This window comes from Gasterosteus aculeatus, chromosome 20 (genome assembly GCF_964276395.1).
Source record: "Gasterosteus aculeatus chromosome 20, fGasAcu3.hap1.1, whole genome shotgun sequence".
Taxonomy (NCBI): Eukaryota; Metazoa; Chordata; class Actinopteri; order Perciformes; family Gasterosteidae; genus Gasterosteus; species Gasterosteus aculeatus.
Genome location: NC_135707.1, coordinates 10,437,992 through 10,459,764, shown reverse-complemented (window position 1 = coordinate 10,459,764; position 21,773 = coordinate 10,437,992). Strand labels below are relative to the sequence as shown.

Below are 21,773 nucleotides of genomic sequence, written 5' to 3'. Positions count from 1 at the left end.
TAAAAGCAGACGAACATTGAAGAGCAGCTCACACTATTTTAAACTCCCCTTTTCTTCCCTTTAATAAATCAACATTTGATAAATTACATTTTTAATCGCAACCATCACAAAAATACATTTTAATAAAATGGATTTGGTGAAAGGATTGACTTTAATAACATCCAACCAAGGGTGAAGTAAACGTCCTCGGTGCAGCTGTAGCGTGACTTAACTTCTATGGCACCGTGAAGTTAGAAGGCGACTGCTGCTGCACCGAGTGGTGTTTCTGGCATAGGAAAAGAAATCAAATGGGCCCAGATCCTATGTTCACTCGTAGGTACCGTAAATTACAGCATGTAAACAGAATTACTACAAAGCCGGCATCAGACGTGTGTGCAAAGAGTTTCACAAACAGTCTGCAACATGACATGTGAATTAAAATGACCAGTATTTAATCCAGCCGTGTATTCAGAGCCATAACTTAAAAAGGTAATTCTGCTTCTCGTCAGGTTATTTTTCTCTCTTTTGAATTTAGACATCAATTCATCAAACGTCATTCTCAAAAGTATATATTATTGTGACAAAAGAACAAGATGCAGAGTAAAATGACAAAAATAAACATCTTTACAAAATAAATCTTTACACTTGTTGCAAAAAAGTGCTTCATGAGCGCCAAATTGCCTCATCATTCAAATTTTAGTAAACAGTTAAAATATTGATCATTAAATGAACAGATCTTTATCCACATTAAACTTTAAACAAAGTTCCCACTTATATCATAGTAAGCACACGTGTAATGTGGGGACGTTAAATAGGCTGCTGCATCATGACTGTCTACACCAGGTAGTGACAGTCTTCAAATTAACGAGAGGAGAGAACAGCACTGTAGCCAGGTAAAAACAAAAAGATAAAAAATATAAAAATGATGGACTTGGCTGGGTATTAAAATCCAAACTTACATTTACAAGACAATGTCAACACTAAACCAATTTCAACTAAAACAGCCATGCGAGAAGAATAAGGGTTTCAAGTACAATTTGATTACAAACTATTCTGCAACTTCATAAGAATCAGGATGGTTTGAATGTCCTATATGACAGAATAAATAAATGTCCTTCGTTTCTGTTGTGAGGCCCCCGTGCCTCGGTCCTCAGAATAAGACGTCTTCATGCTCTATCATGAGCTGCACCACTAGTTTCTGCTGCCGCATGTCATTCAGGGTTGTCAAGGCATTCTGCTCTGGTGGCTGCATGAGCGTTGGACCATAGACGATCCCCAGGTTCTCGGCATTCATGAAATTGTCCTTTTCAAACTGCGTCACCCTGTACAGCAAAAGAACAAAAGCTGAATGTTTTTTAATGCATTTCCTTATTTTCAACAAATCCCATGAAAAGGCCGCCAGCAGTACAAATCCAGTTTGTTTCTCATACTTAAAGACCAAGGCACACTTTCCTTGGAGATAACTATCGCTTCCTTTGAACAGCTGGCCTCTGCAGTTATTGACAGTTATTGAACTTGAAAAGTTTCTCAAAAGGCATATTGATACATTAATAGTTTAAGGATTACTCTGCAGGTGGTATTTATGGCAACAGTATGGTGTGTGTTAGATTTGCAGTGCTTATGTTCATTGAAATCAGGAAATACATCCTCAAGAGCAACTATTCTTTAGGAGAACTACAGATGTCAATGGCGCAGAGACTCATGATGGAAGAGAAGACTCCATTCAGACAACACTTCATTTTGAAGTCCGTTCTTCCCATAAAAGAACTTTAAACAATGCATGTCCTTGTGTTGGGGACTCGTGTGTGTGTGTGAACTGACCTCTTGAGATGAGCCATCAGGTAACGCAGGGTCTCAAAGTGGGCGGGGGGCAGCTGCAGCAAACTCTCGTGGATGCCCTCCAGTCTGGATTCAGCATTTGGAATTTCTACATCACATTAGCAATACGGTTATTATCTGCAGGGAATGCTGGGTAACACAGTGACAGCGTGGATTATCCCAAAGTAAAAGAGAGCTTACTTGCAGCTTGAATAAATTTGGAGTACAAGTCAAACGTAATGATTGGAATGGGAAGGTCTCTTAAGTAGAGCTTCAGAGCACCAGCGATGATGTTGATGTCTGCATAGGCAACGGCGCTGATGTCAGCCTTTTCACCATCTGATGAGGAAAAAAAAAAAATACATGACACAGCTACAGGAATACTTTAAGGACTGAATGTTCACAAAATAACAACTCGAGCTGAAACAGGGTTCTTTTCTAAATGTATGAACCTGTGAAATAAAACCTCAGAGACCGAACAAATTTGGTGTCAACAAACCTCGGTCAAAGGCGAGCCTCACTTCCTCTACGTGCTCCGAGAAGCCAGACACTCGGTAGAGACCTTCAGATTGCATACCTGCAACAGAAAATTTGAAATAGTTTTTCTTATCAGCCTCCCTGCCTCCCTTCTGCACCACAGGCGTCCAACCCAGGATGGGCGCAACAAATGATCTGGAGGAAATATTGGCATTTATTCTCCCTACTCGAACTAAAGAATAAATTAATATACAGATTTTACCAATCACACTCTACTTTCTGCTTTCCTTTCTCTGAGTTGATTGATGAGTTTAACTTGTCAGGACCGATTGAAGACCGCGTCCTACCTCTGAGCTCTATTTCTCGAATACACATGTCCACCACCATGGGCCGCGTTGTGTTGTGAGCTTTGACAAGCGTGGTGAGGTCACAGCTGAACACTTTCTTTATCCTGCGCAGGTCCGGCTGGCAGTCGCTGGGAACCAGTTTGGAGCACTGTTTGTGTACATTCAGCCCACAATCTAGGCGAGATAAACACAGAGAGGGTTAGAGATTAGTCTCCGGCTGATGATAAAACAACAATCACAGCAGGCTTAAGACGAGCAGCCTGAAAAGGTTTCCCAGAGTCTGTGATAAACGGCGCTGACAGACAGGAGCAAACAGGGCAGCCGCTCCTGTAGGACTTTAAGTCACGCTTGCACGCGCCTGCTCGGGTGGCCGCGCAGCTCGGAACGAAGGTGTTTGAGGAGGCGTCTGAAAGATGTTTTTTTTTTGGTCAACTGGTCTGCTGATTGAGGACGTCACTCTCAGTCAGTCCCTGAGAGTGTAGCAGCAGATAAGAAAGAACTGGGCGCTAAGCAGGGAGTGAGGGAGAGGGGGAAAAAAAGAAGTGCCTCCTGTTTCACACAGCACATGAGGTGCCTGATGATACCAGTGTTTGCCTCTGGCTTATCAGCGTGGCAAATGTCTCGACAACGAGCACTCTGTTCGGGGAGGAAGCCACCGAGTCCACTGATGTGCACATTGGTTTCATGTCGGTGCTGTGAACGAATCTTGTGACTATAGAGGTCATAAAAACTCCACTGCACTCTCGTACGCAATCAATGACTTACGGCTGCTGCTATTTTGGGTCACATTTACATCGCATTTGACCTGTGTTTGACCTGCAATGTATTATCATTTATTGTATTTGTAGGGATTTCTGTTCAGATGAAATTGACTTACATTGGCACATAAATGTTGTCAGCGTGCTTCATCACATGTAACTAGTTATAAGGGAATTACAAAACAGTGTGTAAAAACATCTAGCTGACTGTGATTTACCAAGAGGCTTCAAAAGGAGGGATAGCAGTTCTGCCTGTGATTATATCATTTAGATAATATGTTACTGTGAAAAGAACAAACTTTGATGAGTCACTGACGGGAGAATCTCAACTTGCCTGTGGCAGACTCGACCGGAAAATGACCATAAAAGGCTCATAATCGATCCCCGCGAATGACGTGCGTTTGAAACATCCGCGAGAGGACAGAGTTGGCTCATGCATTGCTTGCGTTATCCATGACATGCCACTTGGCTGATGGACGGTACTTACCCGAGCAGCGGACGCCCTGGGCAATGAGGCCCCACATGAAGTTGGCACAGTACTCGCACCAGTGTGGCCCTCGAAAGGTGTGTACCTGGGGGTTGAGAGCGGACACGGTCACACAAACACAAACACACACCATGCACTGCAAGTCATTGCTGTCCAATTCAAACTGAAGAAACTGTCTTTTCATGTACTGGGCAGAGATTACTGTTGTGATCCCAGGCTACAGTGGATGGGACCCCTTGCCAAATTAAAGCATTTGTATATACAAGGCAGATTAAAGGATTTACTTTAATGTCTGGCATCTGCTCCTGGGCATTTGGATAAATGCAGGCAGCGACAGAGTCAAGGCTGCAGGTCAAAATAACAGATGTACAGTCGCTGTGCACCCTACAAAACACAGCAGAGATGGCCAGTGGGTGCGTGCCTGCGTGCATGTGCACACACACACCTTCATTGGTACTTTGAAAAGGTAGCAGATGTGATGAGTGAGCATACGGCAGGTGGTAAGTGGAGGTTTTGTGTAATCTTTCAAAGGGGAAGTATACAAAAGAATTGGGGTTATTTGAACCTGCACGTAATTGACACCCAAGACACAAATGCAAGAATGGAGACTCGCCACGAGGCGAGTGTCCCAAAATTCTCCATGAGAACTGTTACCTTCACTTGCAGTCTAGTAACTGTTTTTACTAAATCAGCAGCCTAAAACATCGATAAGATATAAGAGCTTTCAAATCAATGCAAATCAATGTGCTCTGCTAATGGCTTGCTCAGTTAAGTGTTTCCATTAGTACCCCTCGGTTCATATGGGTGTCAGCTGTACGTGTTCTCATTAAAACAGCAACATACACTGTGAGCCGAGCAAACGTCTGACACATGAGTATGTTGCGTCTGTCAGAGTCTTCCGCAAAAAGAACTATACAGTGAGAGATAATAAAAAAAACTGTACTCCTTATTTAGGGGGAATGAGGCATAAATAAACAGATGTATGTATACTGTACATGTAACAAAATGACCAAGTTGTTAGCAGCCATCAAAACGTTCAATAAATACCCGCTCACCTTAAAATTGTGTATCTTCTCGTATGAGCACTGCTTCTCCGGCGTATCTTTCAAGGCACTCCGTCGCACTAGAGGTGATGATATCTGTGGACAGGAGGCCAACAGTTTTATAGGCTTCCACAGAAGTGTTCCCTTGCTCCCCAGTTTGACTCCCAGAGCCAAAGCCAGCAGCTCCTGACGCTTCCGTTCATGTCTTTTAGCCTTGTGGGTAATCAGCTCCCCTCCTCTCTTGTCTTCCGCGTCCACGCTCGCCTGGTCGAGTTCCCAAAGGCTCTCCATCTCCTCCGGGGAGAGGTGTTCGGGGGAGACGTGGGCGCCGCGCCGCAGACGTCTCCGACAGCAGCCCAGCGCAGAGGAGGCAGCTCCACTCCACTGGCGACGGTCAGCGGCGGGTCCGCTCTGCATATGGTCTACTTCCAGTGGCGGCAGCAGGCAAGAGCGGCAGAGGAAACAGGGTCGGGAGTGGGCCGGCCTGAGGGCAGGAGCGTGCCTCACACAATAGCCCTCCTTCACACACACCCAGAAAGCAAAGAGGGAGAGAACAGGGTCTCTGATAGGGAGGGGCGGGGAGGTTGTTGTGAGTGAGGGACGACCGGGTGCTGTCAGGACCGTTTCACGCAGATCCAAAGCCCCGTGGAGGACAATCAATAGTGGACACACCCTCTTTATGGCACAGAGCACACTCCCATTAGCACGCTGCCTTCTGGACACACTCCACTCTACTGCGGGAGAGATAATACCCAACTGCCAGCAGCTCCCAGTCAATGCTCGGCCTCCTAAAAGGGTCAGCTGACTGCTCAAAGACAGAGCAAAGATTCTGCGATGGGACGGAGCCGGGGCTGTGTCCTCCTAATTCAAACAGACTTGACCTCCGGCTAAGTCGGTCGGCTGGGGGGAATTCCCCTCTCCGCCGTCCACTCTGCATCTGCCAGACAATCTGACTGCAGACTACTCCTGCCAATCACTATCATTCCTCCCAGAGGACCAGCAGTGCACGACCATCAACCTGGGATTGGGAGGGATTACTACCATAATCCTTACGCAGGGAATAATCCTGCAGTGCCCAAATCCAAGTAAAAGCCCAAAGCGGGCTCATTTGCAGGTCTGCAGTCACATAGTATTTTGGCTGTGGTGGTTCCAACCAGTAAACGGCTTAAGAAGGCTGTCAGGATTTCTAATTAATCAATAAGATCGGAGCACGGTACCCAATACTAAGAGCAGTGCAAACAACATGTAAAATATCAGGCATCTGCAAGATTTTATGCTTAACAGCTATTTTACCGATCAGCTAAGCGTGAACGAGAAAAAAACAGAAGCACTAATTAATTAAGCAGGAGAGGTCATGAAGTCAGAAAGCATTGGATTTTGATGATAAAGAGCTGAAGCAAAAGCAGAGTGGGGAGGGCGAGGAGCAAGACCCAAAGGGAAACCGCAGAGCTGAGATAAAAACGGTCGGAAAGTTGCTGTGGGCTTTTTGTGTACCAGCTATTTCTTTTTCGCCCCATGCCGTCTGGAGGCAACGGTTTTACTCTATGACTGACGGAGTGACAGGACAGGTGAAGATTTTTGTCATTGTTGTTGGCATTCCTTGAAAAGACACAGACATACCATTCCATACAATTCAGCTCTGCAGCAAAGTCTGAGGGGACAAGTGACGAATTGACCTCGGCGAGATATTTTAGCCTTGCGAGGTTGGAGGGGAGGGAGGGAGGACGAGGGCTGCACTCTTTGTCTGCGGGCAGCTGGCTTCTCGTCTCTTAAAGAAGACCTCGGGAGAGACGACACAAAAGGGATTCACACAACAAGCTCTGCTTTCTTTTCAGTGGCTTGTCTCTTTTATTTCTGCGGGGCTTTGTGAGAGCACAGCTGAGCGGACTGTGTTGTGACCATAGAGTACTGGGAATCATGGGAGAACGGCAGAAAGACAACGGGATACAACTACCAACATCCCAAACAAAACAACCCCTACCAACACCTCAACAAAAAGACGGTCTGTGATGAGTAGAAGCAGTCAAAGACAGTTTGAGACAAACATGGAAGAAATCGTCTTTTGTCTAAAATGGGAACACTGAACATTGATGAATCTTTCTCTTTCTGAAGCTGAAAATGAATGAGTACATTTAAAGTCTGAAATGTACACTTGAAATGGGGCCCGAAGAGCTTTCGTAGATTTTAAAACTACAACAACAAAAACAAATAAATTGCTGTTTTTGCATTTTCAAAAGCGTGAAACTCTCGCGAGAGAAACTGTTATTATGTTAAAAACATGACTCTTTCTTTGGAAATAGCAGACCAGCCCGTGAAGAGATCCTCGCCGAGATCAAACCGGGATGGTGACTCTCAGGAGGAATGTGGGCCAGGTTTCGACCACGGAGGAAATTCTATGCACATGCAAAAATAACTAAATTCAAGTGGTCGATCTACAGGTTGAGCTGCACCCGCTCACCTTGAGCATTTTAATTACACAGGAATTTGCAGTGGCTGCAATACGGTGGTATCAAGCGTACACCGAGCAAACACAAGTAAATGGTCACCGCACACTGAGGCCACTGTGGCTGTGATGCCTTCGGGGGGCGTGGCTGTTTGACTGGTTTACATCAAGTTCAAAAAGATAACATAGATTCAAGCCTTGGGGCCAGACCTCTGATTCTTGAACACGTAATATTCTAGATAGACAGAAAACCTCTTTTTTCTGGTTTGATTGGCAGGTGGTTTTCAAACACCGTCTGACATAATCTCAGCTGGCCCTGACTGGAACCTTGTGTATGAAACTTGGCAGGAGGAAAAAGTACGTCTGTTTTACGAAAGCCCAGAGATAACTGACAATGTGACATTTCGAGGTGCTCCAGATGTATTCACTAATAGAGTTTAATTGGAGGCTGCAATCCACATATTTTAGAACATTATTGCGGCAACTTAACCAAAATGCAACAGTGTTGCACAGTGTTCAATAAAGCACTGTGTTAAGCAAACACAGGTTGGTCTGTGTGTCTTGGAGCATTGGTGAAGGCAGTCCTATGCTCCATGGGGCTTCCTAGAGGTTAGTAGTGGCATGTGGCTCTTATCTTATTTGAAACCACCATAAATCTGCTGCTGACTAACTGATGGTCATTAGGTTAAAAAAATGTGGCATTAATGTCTTATGTTTCAAGCTACAGGACCAAACTCAAGACCTGTGATATTAATACTGCAACTGGCCCCGGTGACAAGGCCGCCATGTGCCTGTCAATGACTGTAAGGCTAACGTCGTAAATAGAAAAAATCGACAAAGCAGAAAACACAAAATGGATACAAGCAGAAGAAGGAAGAAGAAAATATCAGCCATAAAAAGAGCTGATTGTGCCTTGGTGTGAACGTGCCATCATCATTCCAGAAATAGAGCATGAAACAAGTTAAGATTGCCACCTAGTGGAAGGATAGTCTTGATTCCTCTCTACTAAGAAAACAGACTTTCCTCATTCCTCGCCGATAAATAATTCACAGACTTCAATCTGACAGCAGCTCACCAATGAATACAATGCGCGATTTGTCTCGGCCAAGATCATTGTGTCTGATATGCACGGCAGGCGGAGCAGAGTCCCAGTCCCCTCGGTCATCATTACCTCTCAGCAGGAGCACCGAAGCATGGCAGCAGTAAACACACCCTTGGGCTACAGGGATAATGTACCTCTCATGCTCAGGACAAAGTGTCCTCTCAGTAGCACTCTCATCCTACGGGAAATGTCCAGAAGCAGGGAAGCCGAGCATTCGCATGGCACTATACTGTGGCAGTCACAGGGCCGAGGGAAACGTACCAGATCATTTACGTGTCCTGAGATGGTGAAGTATCAAGAATGTTTAGTATTTTGAATACTTGATCACAAAGTTCAAGTTTAGTTTCAATCAAGTATATATGTAAAGTGTGTAATAATAAGCCCTTTGGAATAACAATCCTCATTTTAGAATGAAATAATAAATGAGCTCTCTTTTAGCCCGGTCCGCTCAGATATAATATAAATTATTTCTATGAATCTATTACTTAAAACTGGTGATTCAGTATCTAAATGAATAGTATAGTAATTGTAATAGTACATAAAAAGTTACATCTTCGGTTTAATTGCTTTTGTCCAATCAACAGACCGAAAATGCAAATGAATAGCAGAGAGGAAATCAACACCACTCTCATGGAGCCTGTCTGTTAACCCTTACTGATCTTTAGTACGGATTTAACAAATGATTTAACAAATAAAGCCTATTAATTAAACAGCTTTAGAGATGTTGGTGTCAAATAGCTTAATTTAAGGATTAGCTTAGTTTAAGGATTGGCAAAATTGGAATTCTTTCAATTCATTGAGTGATCATTTTCACTCTAGATAGTCTTTTAAGCAGCGATTATATGAAGATACTTTAATTCTGTCACACAGCCTCTGTACTGCACACAAAAGGACGGCACGCTTCCATGAGGTGGAACTCACCTTCTCGTCTCTCTGGAAGGTGACCCTGCGTGGTTCTGTGCGTCCACGGCTCAGCCTGTGCACCATCTTGTCCTTGAGCAACGAGGTGTAGCCAAGGTGCTCGTAGATGGGGTTAGTGGTCATTTTGGCAATGTACTCCGCCGCCTTGGTCTCAATGTAGAGAGTGATGAGGGCGTCTGTCACGAGGTCGTGGACCGACTCGAACCTCTTCTCTCCGACAAAGTGCTTCCCATCGTAAAACAATCTGTAGTTGAGGGTCTGGTGGCCAAAGCTTGATGGAGATGCATGAAGATGGAGGGGAGAGCAGAGGTGGAATCGGTTCAGTGGACTGGGCCGCTGATATGGCCGACCGTTCAGAGGATTCCGTGATGCATACAGATGGTTTTGGTACCTTAAGGCCAAGGTGTGAGTCCCTGGCTGTCTTTGGCTTTCCCTGATGAGGTAAGCACCCTCTGCTCCCGCCAGAAGCTCATCGGCATATTGCCGAGAGATCATGCCGTGAAATCTGAAAAAAAAAAAAGAAATGTGATTTCATGTATTTAAATACAAACACACAAACACACAGAAAAAACACATTAAACCAAAACCATCTGAATCTGAAGCAGGGAACTAATGATGAAAAACAAAAATATCCACTGTACACACACAGATAAATAAAAATAATCCACAGCTACAAAAAACGATGGGAGTAATGAAGTCGCACTCACTCTCTGCCGTAGTATTTGGGTCTGTTTTCCATCTGTAAAGAAGAAACAGAGGAAGAGGAAGAAGAGGACATATTGGCCGGAGCGATATGATATGAAAGTTGAATTAAATGGCTGTGCAAGTTGTTTTCTAGCCTGTATGAAAGATTAAGGGCTGCACAGAGCAGAGATTATCTCCATGTGTGCCCACGTCTATTCACAGCTACGGCACCATAAAGCCAAATCACAGCGTGTGGAGATGAATTAGAGGCAGTGCAGGAAAACAGCTGGCAAAGAATTCTTATTTAGTATCTTACTGTGTCGCGCAGGGATGTTTAGTGCGTCTGTGACACAAATCAAAGGGTATCGCTAAAAAAATAATCTCATTTTGTACGTTTATTTAATAGTTTATTCAAATCCTCTTTCCAATCACTTTAACAGAGTATAGTATAGAATCTCTTTTTAAACCCAAAGTTACAATTCTAGCAGATTTGGTAGTATGTCAAACCTCATTTTGTGCTTTGATTTAACGGGTAGCGCTAATCTCACACAGCCAGCCCACAACTTTCACTCTGCTCATCACAGCGTGACGAGACTCGAAATAGGATGAGACATGCATCATTCCTGCTTCTACAGAAACATGACCGTTCTCTCGTTGGGGGCAGAAACAAGTATACTGTATTCACTGGTTCCTTTATTCACATAGCTCAGGGAATACGATCTATGCAGTTATTCTACGTCATACTCTTAAAACGATAGACAAAGAATAACGAATGCAGTTGGTAAGTTACTGATTAGGTTTCAAGAAGCAGCAAGTCCATCCCCATTGGTTACTGATTGACTACCAGCTGCCAGACTCAATCATTTCCCTGTGAATATATCCAGGCTAAAACTGGAGAGGGAAAACTGAGTTTGTAACATGCAGTGTTGCTCCAAAGCTGTTTGGAAACCTCGTCGACAGGTTTTGGAAGCAAATGGGAAAAGATTCACCACAGAATGTGGTTCTGTTTGAACGTGCATAGTTTATTGTCTTTTTCCACAAACTTCTTGTAAAGCTCAATGTATCACATGTTTTTGGATATAACGGAATATGAATTGGGCTTTTTTTATTATTAATATTATTATAAGTATTATGATTGTTTAAATGAGTGTACTGCACAGAGGGAATTACTCTGTTATTCAATGAGTCATTGGCCATAAAATACCAAACAACTGCTGTTTTCAGTTTGCTAAATGTGAGGTTTGATCTAATTGACTGTTGGTTTCTGAGAATGTGGCATTTGCTTTCATTTGTTCATATTTTACGAACTCAATGGTTTATAAAAATGCAAAAACAATCCTTTAAGCCCAACGGAACAGTGTATAGTATCCTGATCTATACTGACCTCCTGGGGACACGTGATCCTCTTTGGTCTCGGGGCTTCTTGCTGTAGTTGGTACACTGAGAGAGAAACACACGGATGGTTAATCAAGGGCCTCTGCCCCTCTGAGCTTTGTACACAGCTCAGTAAAACTTGTAATTACATGCATTAAGCCTATTTCTTACCGAAATAACAGGAAACTAAATTGTGTACTGCAGTTTTTAGACCCGGGACATCAAACAACATATGTGCTTAACAGCCGTTAGTATGGCTTCTGTCTGCAGCTTCAACTAGTGCAAAGGTAACAAAGGTACCACAGGAGGCAATAGCTAATACATGCAACGCTAAGCCGTCACTGCTTTACGTGACTGGAACCACATACAAAACAATACCTGAAAACCCTAAATTACACATCTAAATAAACACATGCTGCAAGCGTATTCTTCTCTGTATTTGATCTACTTAACGTATTGAAAAAAGTGAAAGTAGATCAGTGAGGCATTGAGGCATTTGTGCAAGTCAGAGTAATAATCGCCTCAGAAGCCCCACAGAATAAGTGCATTACTATTGTGAAGCTGCCGTTTCTGCAGTTTCCCAGAACGAGATGTCTGTCAGGATAGAAACATAAAACCGAAGAACAGGTAGCTGAGTGAGCTTCCTTTCTTCTTATCCAATGTGTATTCCTTCATCTCTCTAGAACTTGATTTTCTCATTTCATTGACAAACATTTCCGAACCATTACAATCTTGTAGTTAACATTATTAACACTTGGTATAGTTTTATACTTCGATATACACGGAGCATTAGAGATACATGACGGTCTATAACCCTGTGAGATGTGGATGAGGACGACTACATCAGTGACCTCATTTACAACAACCGCTGTGGTTGCGTGAGGTTGAGCTCAGTCTTCCTCGCGGCAGATTCTCCAGGCCGGGAAACAAAGCCTCCCGACTGGGAATTTTCATGTTTTGTCCGGCGGACTTAAGCCAACCAGCAAGATCTGGACACGATCCATTCCTGTCCCACAGCGAGCTCTAAAAATACCTTCTGCACAGGACCAAAGGAGTCAGAAAAAGATGGAAAAATTACACGAAAAAGGCATTTAATTACAGGAAAAACGGATGTAGGCGCTTTGAATTGTAATTAGCCGAGCTGTAATCAGCATCCAGCTGAAAACAATTTGTGCTCTGCTTTAACAAACGCATCTCAAATCTTCTGGGGGGTCAACCCACATTTCCACCCACATGGCAAAAACAATGCATGAGGAAGACCCGATTTCAGCTGAGCCTATTCGCAGATAGAGAACTGCATTTCCCCCGGATGATGGAAACCTATATACACGGAGATCAGGAATCTTTCTTTGTGCATGTGTTGTGTAGGCAAGTGTGTTTGAGCTTTTTGTGTGTGTGTCTGTGTGTGTGCGTGTGCGACGCCTCTTGGAAGCTGCACTGTACCTGATTGTGTATATGCAACCAAACTCAAGTCTTCCGGGTATAGAAAAGGGTCTCATTGCTATTTATAGAACAGACATAAATGTGTTGTTATTTAAAGAAACATTAAAAAAGGCCAAATTCATGTGAAGTCAGTCAAAAGCATTGCTAATCAACACATAAAAACAATGGATTACTCACAGTAGGACTTCCATATGGGCGGCTGGTAATCCTCAGGGTCTGTAAAAAACAAACAGTAAAGCAGGTTTCAGTCATTAACTCTTACAGGTGCTAATAGACTGTTAAAATCTCTGTTTCTAACAGTTTCTCAGTGGAAGGACTGTGAACCCTTTGCCATGATTATGTCACTGATGTTTATTTCTCTGTTATAATTATGCATATAGGTTCCTTCGCACTGTGCAGGTGCCTCTTGAGATGCAACAATGAATAGTCTTCTAATCGGTTTGTCTGCTTCAACATTTAATACAGATGTGTGTGCATTTCACTGAACAATGTGTCGGAAAAACGCCTTTTCTATAATACAAAATCAAAATGTAAGTGTATGAATATCCCGACTCACGGTAAAACTTTATTCTGGGAAACATGGTGGTTGATTTATGATTATGAGGACATACTCCTGAAATATGTTATTTATTTTAGCATGAAAGAACAAGCATGGCAATGAAGTAAATTCTCTGTAGCAAATAAAAATTTACCCAGCGGGTAAAGTGATGACTTGCAATAAAATGTGGCAATAACCACGTGTGGAATTTGGCTAAATCTGCCATCGTACTACTTTGCCAGTATCGTTATAAAGGGTCTGGCCCCCATTGTGTCATAAATTGTGGAGTATACTCATAAAATAATAATGATGTTGACAAAACATTTAACTACATCACAAACCAAAGCATTTCAGAACATACTGATAATCATTTATTGTCATTTACAGAGGTTTCTAGAAACTTTTTGTTTTCCCTGTTGAAGAAATTGTAACTGTAACTGAATGTTACTGCACTTTCTACATGTTCACACAGTGAGATCATCATACATCAAACGTGGTGGTCTTAAGCTATCACATAAGCAGATGACACTAAATGCCAAGATGATTAATCCGCCCCTCATATGTTCAGTGCCTCTCGTTAAACTGCACTTTTAAGGACTCGATTGACTGTGTGAATAATGAGTCATGTAGTTCCAGAAGATACATGTCGCTCGCTTACAACATTCCTTTGCACTCCTCGGCAGATCAACGCCACACCCTTCTTAAGAAAGAAAACAGCGCACATGAGAGGGCATGAAAACCAGTGCGCACTTGTTAAGAGGTCTGCAAAACGGTGAGGCTTTCTGACATAAATGGCAACGGCGTTAAAACCGTCTTGCTCGTTCCCTCAGAGCCACTGTATATTCTTGTGCTATATTTACCTGTGTAACTGACAGCACATGAAGAGCAGGCATTTCCTTCACGCTGCGCTCTCTGCTCACTGCAGCAGGAGGCTGTTTGCAACCTTATCAAACACGCCCAATGCTCATCGTTGCTTCTCAGCGCAACAGTCTTGTTACTTTGAAAGAGCTGCATTCATCACACAGGAAAGGCAAGATGGGTGCAGGTGATCAAATGTTGAATAATTACGTACATTGTGAAAGAAGTGGGCGCTGTTAAAGGTTAAATGATGGGGGTAAAGGCCTCCACGGAAGGTCTGCCTTTGAATACGATGTGATGTGTGGTACACTGAAGCGTTGTGCATTGCACTCAGCCTGAAAGATTTATTCCACTGCGGCTTGTTTAAAGAATGAGATTTCATCTGGTCGCCGGCCAAATGCTTGCTTTTCAATCTGATTTGTTTCAATGACGAACGGCGTTTCAGTCCGGAACTCGGCGGCATCTTCGGCTGGTAATAAGGGGGCTCTTATGGGTCGATCCTCATGCAAACACCAGCACGCACTTAAATACATTATGCTACACACCCACTCTCAAACAAAGACACACACACACACACACACATATGTATGTACGCGCATGAAGACACACACAGGAAAAGAACATCAAAAAGAATTTCGAAGCAGCTCAGAGCTTGTGCGGTGTCTGATGATCAGGGAGAATTTCAAATTCTGGAGCAGCCGAAGGCATTTTTCCGCCCAAAGACACAGCTATTAATTGCGTTGCCCTCCATTAATCTCTAGTCAGAGGCATTCAATAAAATAATTACCGACGGGGATTTGCCTTGGTGACAAAGAGAATATGCAATGAATGAAGATCAGTTCAGCCCCTGAGATAAAGTCTGCTCCAGAATCTGTGCAAAATAGTCCCCCCAAAAAATAAAATAAATATATCTATACACACCACACACACACACACACACACACACAGTAAATACAAATCTACGTCAGCACATAAAACAATGACTTTTGTTGGGATTTAACGACTACACAGCTGACAACAGACTTAGAGCCTTTATGATCTCAGGGTCTGTTCAATATCACCCATTTGTCTAAAGAGGAGATATAAAGACTCATTTATCTGGGTAGAATGAAGTTGAGCCCAAATACAACTCACCAGGAGGCTATTTAAGTTGACACAACAAATAGAGAAGCTTTATATTGCCTTGAAAAGCTACGTATTCAGCTGCATTCCCGACTGCAAAATACCTACAAAAACAAACAAACACCAGCAGGAATAATGTCGTCGACTGTGCATTGTTACACGTCTGACAATGTCGTACTTTACGCTGCATTCTGGTGGAGAAAGAAACGAGCACACAGTTCATATCGAGTAGATCATCTTTTATTTTCCCTTTCAGGACAACAATGTACAGTAGACAGTGTTTTATTTTGTAACACTACATTCAATGTCGGTTTTATCTCACGAGCAGAAGGACTTGTTTCTTTCCTATCAGTTAAACAAAACACCCCTAACAAGTTCTTCAGGATTTGGACTTAACAGATCTGAAAGATTGGCCAATTGATGCGCCGCGGGACATGCCGGATTGTGCCAAAGAGAGAGAGGCGCTCACGACGGAAACGCCAGGACACACTCGACGTACTTCAAATTGTGAACACTGCAGACAGATTTAGTGTTATTCCCAGCGCGGCGGAGAAGTGTTCTGTTTGTCAACAATGAAAATCATCTGAGGGCAGATTGCTGGATCGGTGATGAATCATCTATCCTCGCTTCTCGGTTACTAATTAATATTAGCTGTGGCTTCAAGGTCCATTTGCAAACACACCAGTCGCACAGGTCAGGTCAGCGCACCGTGTACAAGAACAAGCATATTTATCCTGTCAGCAAAAATAGGCTGGAAAATGGCTCACAGGACTCAACTTGTTAGCATTAGAGGTTTACACAGTAGTGGAAGGGAGTCTCCTTATGGAGGAGTTATATATTGTTATGTGGTCTTTTGTTTGTTTTGGCAAACCTCCAGTCTTTTTTCCTCACAGGCGGTGCAATTATTACATTGTTTGTGATCTTATCTCTCCTGGCGGCTCTGAGGGTCATTCCTCCTATCGTGAGCAAAGATGATAATCATCACAAAGCTGTTTTGAATGCCACGCACAATAACCGCACCTTTCTCCACAGCATTTTCACTGTGACTGTTGAGTTTTCTCTCCACAAGCCGCTCAGAAAAAGCGGCCTGTTCAAACATCGGGCTACTGATTTTTGAATGTCTTGGGATTATTTGGATGACTCCCCAGTCTGTGTTATCAGCAACTGCTTTGAGTATCCACGTTTTACTTGGATGTCCTGCAAGGACACAATAAGCTGTTATTGATCCCTAATTCATTAGTTAGGATGATCCATTCCTGTCTAGACATGTGCAGATGTTGCAATGTGCATATATTCAAAAAGAAAGGTAACATTTAAATTTCAAAGTCAGTTTACGTTAACGCCAATATTATTCACATACAAAAACAACATGTTCTTTAGTACTAGGAAACAGATTCATGAAACCACACACAGACACACGGTGTGGTGTCAGTGGGAGGCAGCAGGGCTGCAGCAGAGAGACCATCTGTGTATTACAACACGGCCTCGGTGCATCATATACGACAGGTATGAGCCTGGAGCGTATTTGTGTACTAGCAAGGAAACTACATCCTTTTCTCTCAGTACAACATTGCCTTTTGTCTGACCCAGTCTGTTGTTGTAATTAATACAGGACTGTCTACTGGGATGTGTTAAACCAGAATTGAAATACGCAGGGGACCCCGCCCCCCATCCCCCCTTCTGCTGGTGCTGCATGACACAGATTATCTGAGTCAGTCAGTATGTGACACAAATCCAGTCTGACATGATTTCCACCGGTAAGAACAAGAAATAGTTGTGGGGGGATTTCGAGGTGAACTGCAGCATTTGCCCGACACATGTTGAGCAGACAGCTCCTCTGTAATACAGCTGTAATTCTGCCGCCCTGACCAATTTTGTCATTCAAGGCTCGGGAGCGCAGGGCGTATTTTCACGAGCCATCCCTCAATTTATTTTCAAAGCGTGATTTCCTGAAGCCGTCTGGCAAACGGTGTGCTGCTGGTACAGAACATGCTGCAATACCCACCCGTGCCAAGAATGTGAAGGAATCATCCTGAAGAAATATATTTTCCAAGGGAAAGGAAGAGATTGCAACATATGTGGTTCAATCGTGTTGAAATCCTTTCAGTCTGTCACTCATCTGATTATTAGGGGCCTCAAAATATGTGGAGTAAATCTATTGTGCACCTGTGTGTGGTGCAGGAATGAGTCCCCAAAGCCCAGAAACAAGTTAGCATTTCTGCGCTTTCCTTGTTTTTCAAATAGGTTGTAAAAGGTTTTAGGTAAGCTGCCTGAATTAATGTCTGTGGTCACAAAAGTTTGCCAGTATACTAAAAACATTAAACTTTTAAGTGTTTGAAACGAGGTGGTTACCAACAATGGGCTGAATGGACCACCGCGCTCGCTGCTCATCTGTTCATTGCTTAACTTTAGCTTTTTACCTCTGGCCATTGAACTTGCATTTCAAAAGTCAGAAAAGTGCTGTTCACGTTAAGATTATTAGACATGACATTTATTTGCAGTTTTTCCAACAATTATCTTGCTGAATATCATAAGGAATGTCTGCAGCCAAGCTTATTTTCTGGAATAACCCAAAAAGCAATGGAAAAATTCCATTGCTTTTTTCGTGAAGGGGATCAATGCAATGCTGACGTCAAGGTCGGCCTGCGAGGAAATAAATCAATGTCGGCTCTCATAAAATCATTAGTGTTGGCACTGTCAAAAGGTCAATAATAAAGCACACGAAGCCGCCATCAGTGGCACAAACTGCATTTTCTTTATTTACACACGCTGCCCCAAACAACAGCCTCCAAGCAAGATGAGCAGACTCATCACGAGCAGCAGCCGAGGGAACTACACACACAGCGCTCTATCTGTAGGCAGAACTGACGACCTAATGTGGAGCCGAAAATGAGCCCGGATTCATTTTTGAGTGAAATGCCTCGTAGACAAGATTATTCAAATGTCTTGACTTCCAAGGAGCTCTGCCTGAAAATAATAATACCCTTGTGACAACCACTCTATCCCTGGCATCCGCGCAGCTTGTAACCTCTGATAATTATATTGAAAGCCCAAAAGTAATGACAACCCTCCAATGCCGCAGAGAGAAAAGACTTTCCCCCTAAAGCAGCAGTGGTCAAACAGTAAATCCGCTGCTTTCTGAAACGCACACATGAGATAATGCTCTGGGAAGCATGCGGTTGCAGCAGGCTATATCAGCTTGGAAACGACAGCCTGTCCCTCCCTGAGGGCAATACCTAGAGAAATGTGACTCCGCCTTGTGGTTAGGTGCAGAGAGAGTAGGAAACTCAAACAAATAATAATACTATGCGATGTCCTGGTGAACACGCCATATTCAGTTTACATTTTATGTAGACGGAAAAAGTATTGCTGGATTTTTCTAAACTCAGCAAACATAAACAGAAGTGCTGAGAATAGTATTATAAACAGCCTCTCCCTCCCCTTCTCTCTCACACACACGCTTGTGGATGTTGGCAGGGCTGCCACATCAAACAGTGCTGTGATAGTGGGGTTTGTACTTTATACCCTTGCAAACATGAGCAATGTGCTTCATCCACACAGAAAGTTCTACAATGGGACGAGCACGGGCGGCTATTTCCTTCTGGATTTTATTTGAACAGCTGCTAACACACTTTCTGTTCTCAAGTCAGGGGAAATACAATCCAGAACGTTAAATTTTTACAAATACGTAATAGGTGTGATTTGAACCGATTAAATCAAATTATATGCAATTGGTTTATTTTGAAGTTTGAAAAAAAATGTGGCAATAACTGCATGATGTCACTCGAATTCTGATTTGTTTTACAATGTGTGATCATTTCTCAGCCTGGTGCTGCACTTTGGCAAAAACTGGATTACACAGGCTAAACAAAATCACTACAGCCAGCCAAGTGGAAAGCATGTAAGGGAATTATGGAATCCAATGATGACGCTCAAACCCAACGTCACGCTGTCTGCATCTCAGTCCCTCTGCACGAGAAAAGTGTCCTTTCCCTCGAATTGTTTTACCTCTGAACGCATGTATGACAGATGGTGATCCTATATACACCTAATAATGTGTTGAATGTCAGCACGCACGTGTGCGGTGGAGACGAGACGAGGATGCCACATTTTCAGTTGCACATGTCAGCGTTGGCTGTATGCAAGATAATGAAAACAACTTGTATCCAAGCAAAATAAATGAGGCAAATATTTCAAAGCACACGGACAAGCAAAAATATACACCCCCCCCCCCCCCCCCCTCCCACACACGCACACACACACACACACAAAGAAACGTGAAATTATTATTATGAGCCCATAAATTGGTAACAATAGCCACCACGTCGGGCGAGTCGGTGTCCAGTGGGTCATTTGAAACTCTTACCTGAGGACAGTGATGAACCCGAGAGGCTTGAGTTGCTGGAAGCAGCCATCCCAGCCCTCGTTCCACGGCTCGGCTATTCCCGCTTGGCCACGGCGCGCTCACGACAGCCCGTGCCCGGCGGAGCTTCCATTTCCACCCAGGTCCCGATGTGCCTCGCCTCTGTCCGGGTGACTGTTTCGCGTCTCTCGGCACCCCCGTCTTGCCCGCGCGTCCACCGATCGTCCCCCCTCGCCTCAGCCGAGCTGCTGGCGCCGCCGCCGGCAGGAAGGGAAGCGGTCGGTCGCGCCAACGGGATAGACAGCGTGGATCGGTTTCTCCAAAGCATGCACTCGACAGAGTCGGTAGTCCTATGTGTGTGTGTGTGTGTGTGTCATGCAGAAATTAAGCCGTGGTTTCCATGTGCCACTTTGAGGACTGTATCAAACACACGTTTACGCCGCAGCAGTAGACGCGCCTTCTTAAAGTGAAAGTTTGGGAGCGGGTTTTGCAACACATGACACACGCATCAGACTGAAAACTCTCATGATCCACAAACAAGCGTTGCTTTATTGTGCTGAAGCAAAACGTTATACGGTCGTTATGCACGTTGTATCCTACAAAGGCTCAAACTATCTGAATAATGTTTTCATTAGATGGGTTGTGTTGAAACAGACAGAAGGGTTGTGAGTGTTTTAACGCCACCTGGTGGCCTCCTCGACGTTTTGTTCACACCGACTGAACAACTAAATTGAAAGCAACCGATCTAACCGAAATATGAAAATTATGTGATTAGCTTAGAAACTTAAAAGAACTGCTTCAAAACAAGCATAATCAGTTATTTTTTAAATTATACAGAATTAAGTAAAACCAACTATTTCTGCACAGCTTTGTAAGTAGTAGACACGGTCTCTGCAGTCTCTCATCATCTGCTCACTTGAGCTGTCACACTCCACACATCTTTCCAGCTGTGCATTTTAAAGTTATTACGCCCCCTGCCGGCCAAACACGATTGACTGCCGCTTTAAAATTCATTTTCACAATTCTAAAAAAAATACTTAAGGATTAATTCATTTTTATATTTAGCACCAGGCCTATTTAATTTAATTTGCATCGTGGGAAACTGACACTAATACTAAATTTTTCCATTTTCTTATGTCAAGAAACAATGTGTATGTCTGCCCCTTAAAATAGTCATTAGTATCAATCATTAGTATTGCTCAACCTCAAAACTTGCGAAATTATCAATGATAATTATACAGAGGTATAATATAACATAACGCTATAATCAGTCTTAGCCTGTTACTTTGTTGGCTTGATATCTCATTTGTTTGTCTTTTAACGGCAACTTAGTTTAAACAACGGCGTTTCCTGCAAGACCGCGCTGAGGTCCTCAAATGCAGAGCCAAACAACAACGACCACGTGACCTGACGCATCACATGACTTACGCAGAGCTGATCATGTGACTCAGTGGCAGTGGCTAGATAAGAGGGAAATAAACAACACCGTTATTGCAAGTGACAGTTTCTCAGCACTTTCAAGCATAGAATCTGGTAGATCATCTATCAGGACTGATATCATTAAATGACATATTCCTCATAATGTATAGGATGGAAATTAGAGGCAAAACCACACAATTCATCTGGGTTCCAGCTCATGTTGGTGTGGAGGGGAATGAACAGGTGGATACTCTAGCCAAACAAACACTTAGAATTAAGAATATAGGTTCACAAGCTGGTGGGGCTTACCTCTACGCACAGCCTCGGCTCTGGAACCACACTCCTGGATAGGGGATGGACTCTATTCTACTCCGGAGTGGCCCATGGTGTGAGGCGCCAGGCGGGTGTGGGGATACTCATAAGTCCCCGGCTGAGTGCTGCTACATTGGAGTTTACCCCGGTGGACAAAAGGGTCGCCTCCCTACGCCTTCGGGTGGTGGGGGGGAAAAGTCTGACTGTTGTCTGTGCATATGCACCAAACAGCAGCTCAGAGTATTCGGCCTTTTTGGAGACCCTGAATGGAGTCCTGCATGGGGC

The 21,773-nt window shown here is 43.5% G+C and overlaps 1 protein-coding gene across 2 annotated transcripts; it reads right to left on the bottom strand.

Moving 5' to 3' along the window:
• Nucleotides 1–36: 36 nt before the first annotated feature.
• On the bottom strand, nucleotides 37–20,315 carry chn2 (chimerin 2). 2 transcript variants are annotated; one of them, XM_040164842.2, is made up of 13 exons: nucleotides 19,761–20,315; nucleotides 13,054–13,092; nucleotides 11,444–11,499; nucleotides 10,083–10,114; nucleotides 9,767–9,880; nucleotides 9,376–9,646; nucleotides 4,922–5,005; nucleotides 3,867–3,951; nucleotides 2,622–2,795; nucleotides 2,297–2,374; nucleotides 1,999–2,136; nucleotides 1,801–1,906; nucleotides 37–1,301 (listed from the first exon to the last, which is right to left on the bottom strand). In XM_040164842.2, exons 1-13 carry the CDS (start codon nucleotides 19,807–19,809, stop codon nucleotides 1,130–1,132), a joined length of 1,398 nt encoding a protein of 465 aa, XP_040020776.1. In that variant the 5' UTR covers nucleotides 19,810–20,315; the 3' UTR covers nucleotides 37–1,129. The 2 variants fall into 2 exon arrangements, with proteins under 2 accessions (XP_040020776.1, XP_040020777.1); XM_040164843.2 differs by lacking the exons at nucleotides 13,054–13,092; nucleotides 19,761–20,315 and adding an exon at nucleotides 12,877–12,928.
• Nucleotides 20,316–21,773: the final 1,458 nt, after the last annotated feature.